Source organism: Lampris incognitus, chromosome 2, assembly GCF_029633865.1.
Source record: "Lampris incognitus isolate fLamInc1 chromosome 2, fLamInc1.hap2, whole genome shotgun sequence".
NCBI classification, from domain to species: domain Eukaryota; kingdom Metazoa; phylum Chordata; class Actinopteri; order Lampriformes; family Lampridae; genus Lampris; species Lampris incognitus.
The window spans coordinates 46526762-46542255 of NC_079212.1; the positions used below are offsets into that span (position 1 = coordinate 46526762).

General features: G+C 46.2%; 1 protein-coding gene across 3 annotated transcripts in view; it reads right to left on the minus strand.

Moving 5' to 3' along the window:
- The window catches only part of LOC130107096 (solute carrier family 41 member 3), a 62371-nt gene that overhangs the window by 30807 nt on the left and 16070 nt on the right, over nt 1-15494 (minus strand). For all 3 annotated transcript variants that reach the window (XM_056273507.1, XM_056273506.1, XM_056273508.1), the window contains exons 5-7: nt 12751-12897; nt 9638-9782; nt 6227-6306 (exon numbers count right to left, since the gene is read on the minus strand). In XM_056273507.1, the coding sequence (XP_056129482.1) occupies nt 6227-6306; nt 9638-9782; nt 12751-12897 (372 nt within the window). The remainder of the gene's footprint in view (nt 1-6226; nt 6307-9637; nt 9783-12750; nt 12898-15494) is intronic.

A 15494-nucleotide genomic window follows, 5' to 3' on the forward strand; every position in this document is an offset into this window, starting at 1 on the left:
AAAAGACTCGAGGGGCAGCTGGTAAAACAGAACATGCTGCTTTATGCAAGACTGTCAGAGAGACAAAAAGGGGGAAATTCATTCCAGATTGGTGTATTTAGCATTCACAGACAGGCTGAGCGAGCGAGAGAGTGCGAGATGGGTAGAGAGAGAGAGAGATGAGAGATGAGAGAGAGCGAGAGGGCGAGATGGAGACGGGGGGGGGGGCATGGAGAGAGAGCGAGAGAGAGTGAGAGAGAGCGAGAGGGCGAGATGGAGACAGGGGAGAGAGAGAGTGAGAGAGAGAGAGAGAGAGAGAGAGAGAGAGAGAGAGAGAGAGAGAGAGAGAGAGAGAGAGAGAGAGAGAGAGAGAGAATGATATGAGAGAGGGGAGAAAGATGGAGAGAGCGAGAGAGAGCGAGAGGGAGAAATGGGGAGAGACAGAGAGAGAGACAGAGAGAGAGGGGAGAGAGATGGAGAGAGAGGGAGAGCAATGGAGAGAGAGCAAGAGGGAGAAATGGAGAGAGAGGGGGGAGAGAGAGAGAGAGCGATGGAGAATAAGAAAGCAAGAAAAAGGGCTGAGAAAAGATGACGAGAAGCAGAGAAACGGACAAAATGAGAAACAGACAATGTCACTAACAGAGAGTCGGAGAGGGGGAGGGAGGGGGCTGACTCTCTGGAGTACCCTCTCAGTGGTATGCAGCTCGGTGTCAGTTGTGTCAGTTTGACATTGGGTGCACGCCACTAGTTGTTTACATCAACTGTCTTCCAGCTTTTAAACTCGGGGAATTGACTCTTCACGGAGTATTTTGCAAGCAGAACACATACTCCCCCGCCACCTCCCCCTTTTCACTTCCCAACATCTTCACACATTTCAATCACCCCAGAAGTGCCCCAGGGATGGAGCAGCTTTCTGCAAACGCGTAAATACAATGTAGACTTGCCGTCCCATCGTTTCTGTCTTTCTGCGATTCCTACCACTGACTGGTTTTCCCATGGAGGGAGAGCCTGTAACATGACATCACTCCCCTTCCCTGACATTGATTGGACAACAGAGATTTCACAGTGGACTGTGTTAAACACCCTACCATCATGTTTTAAGACATATAAAATGCTCCGTTTGATATAATAAATCGTTTGATGTATTTTTTCTGTAAAATAAGTTCAATTATCTTCTTAAAATCAAAATTACGGGGCGTCCGGGTGGCGTAGCAGTCTATTCCGTTGCCTACCAACACGGCGACCGCCTGTTTGAATCCCTGTGTTACCTTCAACTTGGTCGGGCGTCCCTACAGACACGGTCGGCTCTGTGCAGAACTGTAGTCCACTAACCAGTTTTTACTGCAGCGGTCATACCAGTTTCCTTTTTGTTGGTGTGTGCTGTTGACAATGGCATATTTTTCGCAATGCCTGCAAGACTTACCATGGATAAATGTCAACGACATGCTGCACAGAACTGTCGACAAACTTTCACCTGCACCCACCAGCAAACGGGGGAAAAGTTTCAAGTTGTACATATCAAGTTACGTCTACAATTATGAGGATGAGGCTACTCATCGCAGCATGTCGTTGACATTTATTCATGGTAAATCTTGCAGGCATCGCGAGAATTATGTCATTGTCAACAGCACACGCCAACAAACAGGAAACTGGTATGACCGCTGCAGTAGAAACTGAAAGTCAGTGGACTACAGTTATGCAGAGAGTCGATTCGCCGTGTCTGTGGGTGGGAAGCCGGATGTGGGCATGTGTCCTGGTCGCTGCACTAGCGCCTCCTCAGGTCGGTCGGGGCACCTGTTCAGGGGGGAGGGGGGTAACTGGGGAGACTAGCGTGATCCTCCCATGCGCTACGTCCCCCTGGCGAAATTCCTCACTGTCAGGGGAAAAGAAGCGGCTGGCGACTCCACGTGTATGGGAGGAGGCATGTGGTAGTCTGCAGCCCTCCCCGGATCGGCAGAGGGGGTGGAGCAGCGACCGTGACAGCTCGGAGAGCGGGGTGATTGACCAGGTACAATTGGGGAGAAAAGGGGGAAATAGGAAAAAAGAATAAAATAAAAATCACATCTACTCATTTTCCCTCATTAAAAAAAAAAAAAAATCGAGAATATGTGAATATGCAAATGATCCCCGCCCTCAATTCAGATCTCCCCCACCCCCCAGCCATTCGGCAAGTGGTAATGTAGGAGTACATACATGTACGAACCGGAAACCGATTCCAAAGAAGAGCAAATTGGACAGGGTCACGTACAAGTGGATGTATCAGAACGGTAATGTAGTGTAGCGAATTCGGGGGGCAGCCGGGAACCACCTCAGCCGGGACGCGAACCCGGGTCTCCTGCACCTCGGGCGACTACGTTAACCAGTCGACTAAAGGGTCTGACCCGTTAGCCAAGGGCTAGCGAGTCTACACATCCATGGTCGTTACACTATTTTATGTATCGCTCTCTACAACGTTAGAAACCCAACGGTAACAGATAACATGAGGCTTTGGCTTGACTACGTTACCTATCAGCTAACAAAGTGCTGCTAAAGTTATATAAAGCTTGGTCCCAGTCGCCAGCTCTGACAAGTTATCTACCTCGTAAAGATAAACACTCAGATTCGCCGTGAGCAAGAAACGCTTTTAACGCCACAGAACGTCTCTGTCACGCCCTCCACATCTCACCCTGCAGCCCCTCTCTTTCTCTCTTTCCTGACCTACATTCACCTCACCCTCAGCCACACATCTGCTTTCCATCAAGCTCATCAAGCCCAGCAGAATAAGGAGCCCGGCTCTTCAGCCGCTTCTCGTCACATCGTTGTTAGAGCTGCGCAGTGTTGCTGCTTGTTAGTCTAGTCGTCTTTTCGTTGTGTTTAGCATCGCCACCCTCCGGTTCATCTGCCTGCCTGTCTCACTTGCTGGTCCCCGAACGCGCCCCTTCATCCGCCGGTCCGGCTCCACACCATGACCTCTCCATCCTCACTAAACCCCTTTTCCCTACTCGCCTTCGTCCCTTGTCTGTGTCTTGCAACTGGGTTCAGCAGTCTCGCCCCTTAACAGTCTCTGGAGAAGGACAAAGTAAAATAAACTTATCAGGTGACCAACATGTTGGCTCGTGCTCACTGTGTCCACGTGACAGGTGGATGGCACAACCTTCAATAAAGGTTTTGTGGCAGAACCCATCTGGTTTTGTGATAACTTATCAAAATGGAGCTCTTGAACACGGCCACCGCACACCTGCGTTTTCTCTGGAAGCTTGGCTGGGACGTTACGATTTTTCCAAATAAACTGCACCCATTTCTCGTGGATTTTCGGATCCCCCCGGTGATAAATGAAGGCTCGCTGTTTCTCCTTTTGTAAATTTGGAGCGAAAAACAAAACGCGTCTCTGCCATTGTTTGGAAAGTAGTGAAACTAGTATCTGAAAAAATTACAATAAGTACACCTGGCTTCTCCTCTGGCTCGCCTCGCCGAGGCAGGTGCACATAATTCAGCGATCGGGAACACTTTGTCATTTCATTTCTTGTACAAGAAATGAAATGACGTATCGTTTCCCCCAGCCTACAGCAGTGCAACACAAAGACAGAAACACATATCCAAAAACTACAAGAACTTCACGAACACACATATCCAAACTAACACATATATCCCAACTAAAACTACTATTACTACTACTACTACTACTACTACTACTTTTGGCTGCTCCCGTTAGGGGGCGCCACAGCAGATCATCTGTTTCCATCTATTCCTGTCCTTTGCATCTTCCTCTATCACACCAGTCACCTGCATGTCCTCCCTCACCACATCCATAAACCTCCTCTTTCGCCTTCCTCTTTTCCTCTTCCCTGAGAGCTCCATATTCAGCATCCTTCTCCCAGTATACCCAGCATCTCTCCTCCACACATGTCCAAACCATCTCAATCTTGTCTCTCTTGCTTTGTCTCCAAACCGTCCAACCTGAGCTGTGCCTCTAATATACTCGTTCCTAATCCTGTCCTTCTTCGTCAAGCGCAATAAAAATCTTATCATCTTCAACTCTGCCACCTCCAGTTCCTCCTCCTGTCTTTTCATCAGTGCCACTGTCTCCAAACCATACAACATAGCTGGTCTCACTACCATCTTGTAAACCTTCCCTTTAACTCTTGCTGGTACCCTTCTGTCACAAATCACTCCTGACACTCTTCTCCACTGTGCCTGCACTCCCGCATTCTTCACCTCTCTTCTACACTTCCCGTTACTTTGGACCGTTGACCTCAAGTATTTAAACTCATACGCCTTCATCACCTCTACTCCTTGCATCCTCACCATTCCACTGTCCTCCCTCTCGTTCCTGCATATGTATTCCGTCTTGCTCCTACTGACTTTCAGTCCTATTCTCTACAGTGCATACCTCCACCTTTCCAGGCTCTCCTCAACTTGCACCCTACTCTCACTACAGATCACAGTGTCATCAGTAGACATCATAGTCCACGGAGACTCCTGCCTGATCTCGTCCGTCAACCTGTCCATCACCATTGCAAAGAAGACTATACTTTCAGGGATAACTTCTATAGTTCCTAACCACTGCAAAAAAGAAAGAGCAAACTAATCCAAAAAAAACAAAAACGAATCACTGTCCAAGGGAACAAACACCAGCCAGTCGGAACTGCTGGTCTGCATGGGCTAGCAGTTAGCTTAGCCTGCCCTGCTTCCGCGTCCTGTCAGACCGCCCTCGGTGTTTCCTCTTCTGGCACAGCTCCAGGCAGGGCCGTGGTCCCTGGGCCCACAGGACACAGCAGACCAAGCTCTCCCCACCGATCCAGCACCAGCTGTCCCAGCCATCAAACAAAGACAAAAACTTAAACGCAGACGTGGACAAAGACACCGCATGGACGGTACCAGGTGAGGCCACTGCAAACGTGAATTCGCGCTGCCATCTTCCCATACCGTACATGGATTACTTCCTGCCTCTGGTATGGGAATATATGTAAATACATGTAAAGTACCACCCCGTTCATTATGGGATTGGTTCTTTAGGTTGTGACGTAGGAAACCCCGCCTGTCTGAATCCGTTCTTTGAGCTTGTCCTTGGAACGCTGCAGTTTCAAAGCAGATAGCTCAGCCATGGTGTTGACCAATGACTTTGCTCCTGATAAGTCTTGTAACATGATCCTAACACCACATGCACACGTTAGCAAGGTTAAAAACTTGATTTTCATCGGAGTGGGTCTTTAAGTATCTATCATTTGTGTTTGTGTTGTGTGTATACACTGACTACTTTTAAATCCATGTTGAATAGGTTTGTTTACCATTGCTTTCTGCTTAACTGCAAACCGTGCACTTTGACTTTTGCAAAGTTGTAAACCTTGCATTTCATTTTGATTTTATTCTTTAATTCAAATGTCATTTTATTAATTACTTGTTTAATCCCTTTTTATTGTATTTTTTTATGTGAAGCACATTGGGTTTGCCTTGTGTATAAAATGTGCTTTATTTTATAAAGCACATTTTATACACATTTTATTGTGTTCAAAGGCAACACAATAAAGTTGTGTTGCCTTTAGAACCAGTACACGTTCTCTTCCCTCTCTGTTTTTCTATTCAACTTCATCTTTCAAACCCTCTTTTCAGACTGACTAGTTGTAATCAGTCAGCTATGGCGTCAACTATGACCTCTCTCAACACACACACACACACACACACACACACACACACACACACACACACACACACACACACACACACACACACACACACACACACACTTTCTGACTTGATCACTTCTATAAGTGCTGTTTTACCAAACGACTGTAACAAGAAACTTTTTGCCTTTTTGCTACACTAAAATTCTGGGGAGCTCATGGGTATTGTCTCGTATTTAGATAATCACAAACTTGAGTCAGGAATTCCACTAATGCAAATTTAAATGAAGTCAACGGTGGACAGCAAGCCGGCCCCTCTCCGTATGTCCCTGCTTGCTGTCAGTCAATTTGCATGTGCACGAGGCCCCGAGGCAGAAGTGAAGGAGCGGATTCTTCTGCAGCATGCTTTCAAAATAATGCAAGCCCTCGCTAAACAGTAAACTGCAGTGCATTGCAGATGTGCACACACAAACAGGCACACACAAACACACAACCACACAAAACACAGACGCTCCAGTGTCTATAGGTATTTGAATATCTAAATTTGATTGATGCCACCTTTGCTGCTTTGCAAAAACTTCAGAAGCTGATTTTATGTCCAGCTGCAGAGAGTGTGTGTGTGTGTGTGTGTCCATTGCCAAACTCACCGTTAATGACTGGAGTGAAGACGGCCATGCCCTCAAAGTTTGGATCGCTCACCGTCTTGTCCAGTATAAGGCCGCCAAAGCTGAGAACCAGAGGCAAAGGCGGAATAAGAGTTGTGTGTGTTGCCAAGCACATTTAAAGCATGTACACAACTGAACCTGTAAAATACACAGGTACCTCCCCAAACTGCCATTTACAGGATCATGAATGACAACGAATAATTAAAAGCCGCTTTATTTGACATTTTATTCTTACAAAGAATTGTATTCTTACAATGAATGTGTTCTCTGCATGTAACCCATCCTATTGTATAGCAGCAGTGGGCAGCTGCAGCGCCCGGGGGGACCAACTCCAGTTCTTCTTTCCATTGCTTTGCTCAGGGGCACAGGCAGGAGTATTAACCCTGACATGCATGCCTTTTGGATACAAAGCTGGCAGGAGCAGCACTCTCCCTTTCACACCAAACTGAAACCCTTTTACTGGGATCATCTTTGGTGGGAAGGGGTTTGTGGCTCAAAATCCTGCAACAATCTGCCTCAGCATTTGCACTGCATTTTGCAGGAACCATGAGTCTGATTCAGCGTGTAACGAAAGGGTCTCGCAGAATCCCAGCATCCGCACGTTTGACATGTTATGTTGGACATGTCAGTTAAACACACAACCAAAGAAGACAAATACACATATCCAGAACACCGATATTTGTTCTGGAGTCCATATTCTACCCAGGAATATCAAATATGGCTTTATATTCGATATTCCTCCCTACTGCACTACAGCTCTAGCTATAGTGTAAAGTGGCTTATGTCATAACAATGAAAAAAATATATGCCACGTTGTGCAAATAACTGGTGATATATGAAAAATATCCACAAGGTATGACGTGATTAATGAAAGCATATTTCATCCAGATGAAACAAGTTAATGCATGTGATGATCATTGAGATCTTCCTCGGATATGAAATCACACTACACAGGCACTGAAAGTAAGAGACATGGCACCAAGACAACTGAAGACCATGTGAGCAGGTGGGGTGAATTAGGACATTAGGCTGGAGAAAGGAAGCGAGTTGAGGCTGTTTCCCTTTTGGCACTACCCATTTACAGTTTTTATATTCAGGAACGCCTCCGCTGCCTCGCAACCAGTCGTTGGTGACAGGTGTCCATCTGGACCGCCTGTCATTATTTTCAAGCTCAGTATAAACAAGGTGAAGAAGCAAGTGCAGGCAGGGTGGAGTGGGTGGAGAAGAGTGTCAAGAGTGATTTGTGACAGAAGGGTACCAGCAAGAGTTAAAGGGAAGTTTACAAGATGGTTGTGAGACCAGCTATGTTATATAGTTTGGAGACAGTGGGACTGTGGAAAAGACAGGAAGTGAAGCTGGAGGTGGCAGAGTTGAAGATGCTAAGATTTTCACTGGGAATGACAAAGAAGGACAGGATTAGGAACGAGTATATTAGAGGGACTGCTCAGGTTGGACGGTTTGGAGACAAAGCAAGAGAAACAAGGTCAAGATGGTTTGGACATGTGTGGAGGAGAGATGCTGGGTATATTGGGAGAAGGATGCTGAATATGGAGCTGCAAGGGAAGAGGAGAAGAGGAAGGCCAAAGAGGAGGTTTATGGATGTGGTGAGGGAGGACACACAGGTGGCTGGTGTGACAGAGGAAGATGCAGAAGACAGGAAGAGATGGAAACAGATGATCTGCTGTGGCGACCCTAAAGCCTCCTACAGACTGTGTGATTTGGGCTGTCTCAGATGAAAGATGACTAAACGTGGTGATATCTTTGGTTATGGCTCCAAAACGGTGGTCCTACGTCGCTCTGTGAGACAGGTTCAAAGACAGCCGTCATTATGGTCTTGCAACCGAAGATAACCCGGGACATAAGTCTGACAGTGTCAGAAATGTAGGATGACCATCTCACAATGTGACTGCTGCTATGACCCATGTCTACTAACCGACCAATAGAAATGCAGCACGAAATGACGGACTGATCAACGCGACACAGAATCTTCGCTGGCGCTAAACACAAACAAACAGACTGTTAGCATCTGTGACCCAAATGCGATGGATTCAACAGAACAAGCTAAAACAAGCTAACAAAACGAGCAACAAAACGAGCTGCGGCGACTATTGAAAGGACTCGATTCCTGCTTGCCGTCATGTTGCTCTACCAGCGGCGGAGCTCGATTACATGCACTGATGCAACATGCACGATGATGGCGTTTTTATGGGCTTGGCGTCGTAGCCCGCGATTCAGTAGGTGTTATTGTACAGTCTACATACATCAAACTTGATGTTGTACCCAAGTTTATTAGACCCATATCACACAGTGTAGCCTGCAATAAACTTATAGGATTGCTAAAATTGCACAGTCTGTAGAAGGCTTAACAGGAGCAGCCAAAAGTAGAAATAGGAGTAGTATAATAGTAATAGTAGTAGTAGTAGTAGTAGTAGTAGTGGTGGTGTAAACAAGGAGCTGGCCATATGGAGGACAGGACAGGGTCTGACTCAACTTAAATTCAAGGGTTTCTGGGTTTTGTGTGAAACAACACCTACCAGGAAAAAAAGCTGGAGTTTACTTGCCATTGTGATGGGGAGGGCTGATAAACAATCCTAGAGTCTGACACCCAGGACATCAATGTTGCAGAAAGGTGATTATTGAACTTTAAAATATGGAATTTAATTGAATTTTTTATAACAGTATATTCATTTGTGAATTATTCGTGACTATGATAAAAACTTTCACATATTTAGAACTTTTCTCGCATACCCCCTGCAGTACCCTCATGTACCCCCAGGGGACCGTGTACCCCCATTTGAGAAACACTGCTTTAGTTGACTGGTTAGTGCAGTCGCCCGAGGTGCGGGTGACTGCACTAACCAGTCAACTAAAGGGTCCAACCTTCAGCCAAGGGGTAGCGAGTCTAGTCATTCGTGGTCATTACACTACCCCCCTCCTCTGGGAAGTGCCTCCCCGAGCTTCAGCCTATCGGCTCCCTCACGCCTCTGGGCACACGCGCTTCCTATGGCCTCACGGTCTCACCATCCCACTTCTGGCACCAATGTAGCGAATTCAGGGGGCAGCCCGGGAAGTGAGCCCAGGTCGCCCGCACCACGGGTGACTGTGCTAACCAGTCAACTAAAGGGTCCGACCCGTTAGCTAACGGGCTAGTGAGTCTAGTCATTCGTGATCGTTACACAAGTATCAAATGTTTATATTATTTATTTATTGACCTTTACCTCATCAATATTTTAATGTCTACGGCTCACTGTGTAACACAGTCCTGAAATACACAGGTGTATATGTGTGTATCGGTGTGTGTGTGGGCTTTTTCAGATATCTGTGGTTCGTAGTTTGTGTTTATGTAGGTTGTGTGTGTCTAAGTGGTTGCATTCGTATGTCATATGCGTGTACCTGCTGATGGACATGGCCACTATGACGGGTTGCCATCCTGAGCGGAGGACTTCTTTGATCTGGGGGCTCTGGCGAGCCACCACCACCCACAGTGGGATCAGAGCCAGGAAGACCAGACACACCAAGGGGGACAAGTACCATACATCTGTAGGACAAGGGGCAGTTGACAGGGTTACACGGGGCTCCTCGTTTCTGCCTCTCTCTCTATTCCACACACACACACACACACAATGAGATGAGAGTCACGTACACATGTGCACCACTGGAGCCAGGTGCCATATTGACTGGGGGGCAGAAGCCATGGGGCTTAGTTATGCAGGTGGTAGGATGTAGTGCCCAGCTATGAAGGGAAAATCCACAAAAGAAAAGCACCACACATCTGATACAATCACACAGATCCGAAATACAGACAAAAAACACATGTACTACACACACACACACACACACACACACACACACACACACACACACACACACACACACACACACACACACACACACACACCATTACATTGCATGTGCTACTGCACACTCACGTACAAACCTGAGTTTTTTTCGCCCCCTTGTGGTGGCCCAGGATGAAAAACCCCAAAAAGCTTTTAGGGTCTCACATACAAAGCAGTACAGACACTATACTTAATGTATCACTCAATATTAGACCACTGATTTAACGGTGATATACTGTGCACTGTCATTTCACACTACTATGTAAAAAAGTTACACAATTTTGTACGACAATGGCGTCTTTTTCACTGCAGAAGTCCCAGACTTACGGTGCACAGCAGACTCCAACTGCTGGGGAGTAAACGCCATTGTTTACCCTTCTGCCCAATACAATAGAGGCAACAAATCAAAATGGGAAATAATTTTAAACACACTCAGCTGACATATACTGTTTAGGCAGTACATTATGTATGTCATTCCCTATGCTTGTCATGTAGTATCTATTGTGTATATGTGGTATCTATTGTGTGTACAAGTATTTACTGTATGTGAGGCTCTGTACAAAAGGAGAAAACAAATCTCTTGTACGATAATGATAATAATAATAATAATAATAATACTAACAACTTTATTTATATAGCACTACCTCTCCCCCTTTTCTCCCCAATAGTACTTGGCCAATTACCCCACTCTTCCGAGCCGTCCCGGTCGCTGCTCCACCCCCTCTGCCGATCCGGGGAGGGCTGCAGACTACCACATGCCTCCTCCCATACACATGGAGTCGCCAGCCGCTTCTTTTCACCTGACAATGAGGAGTTTCACCAGGGGGACGTAGCGTGTGGGAGGATCACGCTATCCCCCCCCGTCGCCCCGGACCGACCAGAGGAGGCGCTAGTGCAGCAACCAGGATACATACCTACATCTGGCCTAACCCGCAGACACGGCCAATTGTGTCTGTAGGGACACCCGACCAAGCCAACGGGGATTTGAACCGGCGATCCCCCGTGTTGGTAGGCAACGGAATAGACCGCCACACTACCCAGACGCCCCTATAGAGCACTTTTCTAAAACAATGTCACAAAATGCTTTACAAAGAAATAAAACCAGACAAGGCAAAAATAAGAGCAAGACCAAATGAGTAAGAGTAAAAATAAAAACAGTATAAATGAATAAAAATAAATATCAAACATTTGTAAAAGCTTTCACAAAAAGAAAACTTTTAAGACGAGATATAAGGTAGTAGAGACTTGCTTAGTCTTAGCTGGACAGGAAGAGAGGTCCATAGTGTGGGGGCTCTAACAGTAAAAGCCCAATCACCCTTTGTAACAAACCGAGACCTGGGAATAACCAGCAGAGCTCCATCTGCACGTCTTAATGGTGGAGAGGGTGTACACCAGGTCAATAAATCCCACATGTATGTAGGAGCAAGACCATTTAAGGCCTTAAAAGTGAGCAATAAAATGTTAAAATCAATTCAAAATATAACGTGTAGGGAGGCAAGCACAGGAGTGAAGTGGTCATGCCTCCTTGTCCCGGTAATGAGCCAAGCAGCGGTGTTTTGTACCAGCTGCAGACGGTGGAGGGAGCCCTTGCTGATACCAGAATAAAGTGCATTACAACAGTCAAGCTGAGAATAGATTAAAACGTGTACAACTTTTCGCTGATTGATAAAAATGACCTAATTTTGGAGATTAGCTTGAGCTGGAGAAAGCATGACTGAACAACATGTTTGTTTTGATTATCAAAACCGAGGTTGCCATCGATTATCACCCCAAGATTCCTAGCAGCCTGCTTAAGACTACCTCACAGACCACCAAGATTAGTAACAAAAGGGCTGATGGAATTTTTTGGGACCAAACAGAATGACCTCAGACTTATTTTCCATTCCATTATCTGAACCGCTTATCCTGCTCTCAGGGTGGTGGGGATGCTGGAGCCTATCCCAGCAGTCATCAGGCAGCAGGCGGGTAAACACCCTGGACAGGCCGCCAGGTCATCACACAGGGCTGACACACACACACACACACACACACACACACACACACACATTTGTACCTAGGGGCAATTTAGTACGGCTGATTCACCTGACCTACATGTCTTTGGACTGTGGGAGGAAACCAGAGCACCCGGAGGAAACCCACGCGACACGGGGAGAACATGCAAACTCCACACAGAGGATGACCTGGGATGACCCTCAAGGTTGGACTACCCCGGGGCTCGAACCCAGGACCTTCTCGGTGTGAGGCGACCATGCTAACCACTGCGCCACCGTGCCACTGACCTCAGACTTATTACATTTGAGAAAATTTTCAGATGTCCAGGATTTAATGTCAGAGGGGCAAGCTGTGAGATTTGCTAGGGTGCTAGGATCTGTGGGTTTTAGTGGTATGTATAAGTTCATAATAAAGTATCTCTCAATCTATCTACCTATTACTGCAGTCAGTTTACCTTCTTGATAGTGGATCAACAGATATTGCCTGGCACTCAAACCTATGTTCTCAAAGTACAGCTGACATATTTCATGAGGCACATTTAATCTATAGAGTTTATTCTGGCTACTGGGACCTTTAATCAGCCAGGTTCAGCAAAGTACTGACACAGACCCCAAATCAGACATTATAGCCTAGTTCATCTCTCTAATGACCGCCCCCAACGTGCTACTTCCTCACCGATGTATTCGTAGAGTGTGCTGCTGACGCCGGCCAGCAGGGACAGGGTGATCAAGTCGCCGAGACTGGCTGCGATCGGCGTGGCCACATTGTCTGGGTTGATCCCCACTTTCCTAGAACCGATGATCACGCCAATCATCACCAAGCCTGGGGACAGAGATCGATAATAATAGAGAGGTGGATAATAAGAGAGAGGTATATAATAAGAGAGAGGTGGATAATAAGAGAGAGGTGGATAATAAGAGAGAGATAGATAATAAGAGAGGTGGACGGAGAAAGCGTGAAAAGGGAGAAAGGGAAACAACGAGAATGACAAATCAATGCGAAATGAGAGTAAGGAGAGTAGATGGTATCATGAAAACACAAGCACAATGGCATAGAGAGAGATGGAAGAAAGTAAAACACTTCGTCGAGGAAAAATTAAAGTCAAGCCCGAGTACGGAGAGCTAAGCAGGATATAAATGGTACATGGACTGCATTTATATAGCGCTTTTCTAGTCGACCGACCACTCAAAGAAGCAGTCTGATGGCTGTGTTATTGTGCAGACTCTACGTGTTTGATGAAGTCATTTATTTGGGATAACATCTCATGCTGAGGTGAGAAATTGATACCTCTTACATCAGGCCTCGCAACTTCAGGAACATTAACTGAGATAATAGATAATAATCAACTGCGCACAAATTATTTACAGAGAAAGGGGAAGGGCTAGAACATCCTTTCAAAAGTGCACGTACTTAGCCAGAGTGGTAAAGACTTGTTTTTTTTTGTGCCGACCTTAAACTGAAAACTGACATTCAGATTGTTTTTATGCATGCTCAATAACGCAGATAAGAAACTCAAAGAAGGTTGAATCAGTTCGTCTGGATACAATGCTTCTTGAGAGAGCCCAAAGGAGTTGAATCAAGTGCAACTGGACTTGGTATAGTATATCCGTGAAGACGTTTTGCCTCTCATCCAAGAGGCTTCCTCAGTTCGTGCCTTTCTGACTAGACCAAGCTAGTCTGACTGGCTGGTGATGAGACTCAGAATTTATCCTCTTGGAGTTGTCAGAGCTATAGATGTCCATGGTTCTTTGTGTCCCGATGTTTACCAACACCCATCGCTAACAGAGCCATAGATATGAGTGGCTCTTTTGTGTACCGATGTTTGGCCGCACCCTTCATTATTGGAGCTATTGATATGCGTGGCTCTCCTGTGCTCCAATGTCCAGCCTCGCCCGTCGTCATCGCCGCTATTGATTTGCATTTGTTTAGCAGCAACGGTCGTTGGGGGTGTTAGTTTCGACTTCGTTATTCAGTGGTCATGAGAGTCGTTGGAGCCGTTAGTGACCGACTGTTGTTCTTGGAGGCTAGCTAGCTCTGATAACGACGGGCGTGGCCAAACATCGGTACACAAAAGAGCCACTCATATCTATGGCTCTGTTAGCGACGGGCGTTGGTAAACATCGGGACACAAAGAGCCATGGACATCTATAGCTCTGACAACGACTCCTAGAGGATAAATTCTGAGTCTCATCACCAGCCAGTCAGACTAGCTTGGTCTAGTCAGAAAGGCACGAACTGAGGAAGCCTCTTGGATGAGAGGCGAAACGTCTTCACGGCTATATACCAAGTCCAGTTGCACTTGATTCAATTCCTTTGGATAACCATGACCTGGATGAAGGAGAACATTCACAGACTTCTTGAGAGAGAAACATTTCACCACTCATCTAATGCCCCTTTTCCACTACATGGTAGCGGCTCAGCTCGACTCAACTCGTTTTCCATTACTGGAAAGTACCAGCATTTTGGGAACTGTTAACACTTTTCTGGTATCACCTTTGTTGAGGTTCCAAAAAAACTGGGCCGGGTACCAAAATCAATGCAGACCAGCTACACTGAGGGGGTACTGTTACGGAGATGGAAAACGACAAGAAGCGAGTCGAGTCGAGTCAAGCCGAGCTGGTACCATGTAGTGGAAAAGGCGCATAAGTGACCTCTTCAATCTCAACTGACTGTAGGTATCCCACTCTTATAAACAATACAGTGGTCTAACGACCGAAACCAACGATAAGTTTCATATGCAAATAGGGGTGTGACCATTAACTAGAGTTTTGATGGCCGTGTGTACTATTCAGAGAGGATTGGGGAATAGTTGCAATCACAGCATTGTAAGATGGTGACAGATGTACACTTAGCCCCCCCTCCCCCCTCGGTTCAGGGATGGTGGTTCCCTCCTCACACAGATGGCCTCTTTTGAGTCCCTGTTCAAACCAGCGTTCCTCCCTATCTAGGGTGTGCACATCCTCATCCCTGAAAGAGTGGCCACTGGCCTGTGGATGGGTGTAGACTGCGGCGTTCTGGCCTGACATGTTAGCTCTTCTGTGTTGCGCCATCCTCTTGGCCAGCATGTTTGGTTTCCCCAATGACATTCAGATTCTTTCCAGGACATTCATTTTCTGATATGACATCTAAAAAGTGTTTAGCCAACTAACTCTGATACTGGATATTTACAACTGATAACTCTGTCAGACCAAGAAGAGTAATCAGAACTAGTAGCTGAGGACAGAGCAGTGATATTGCAACAAGGACATGAGACTGCTTTAATGTAACCATCCTTACAATGCTAATCCCACCCATGCGCTTCAGCTGTGTAATTCATACAAGGACAGCAGAGTACCTGAATGTAATTTATAAGTACAGATTGCCTATGAGAGAATTGTCTTAAGTCTAATTGAAAGTAGGTCTAGTATAGACTGCACACA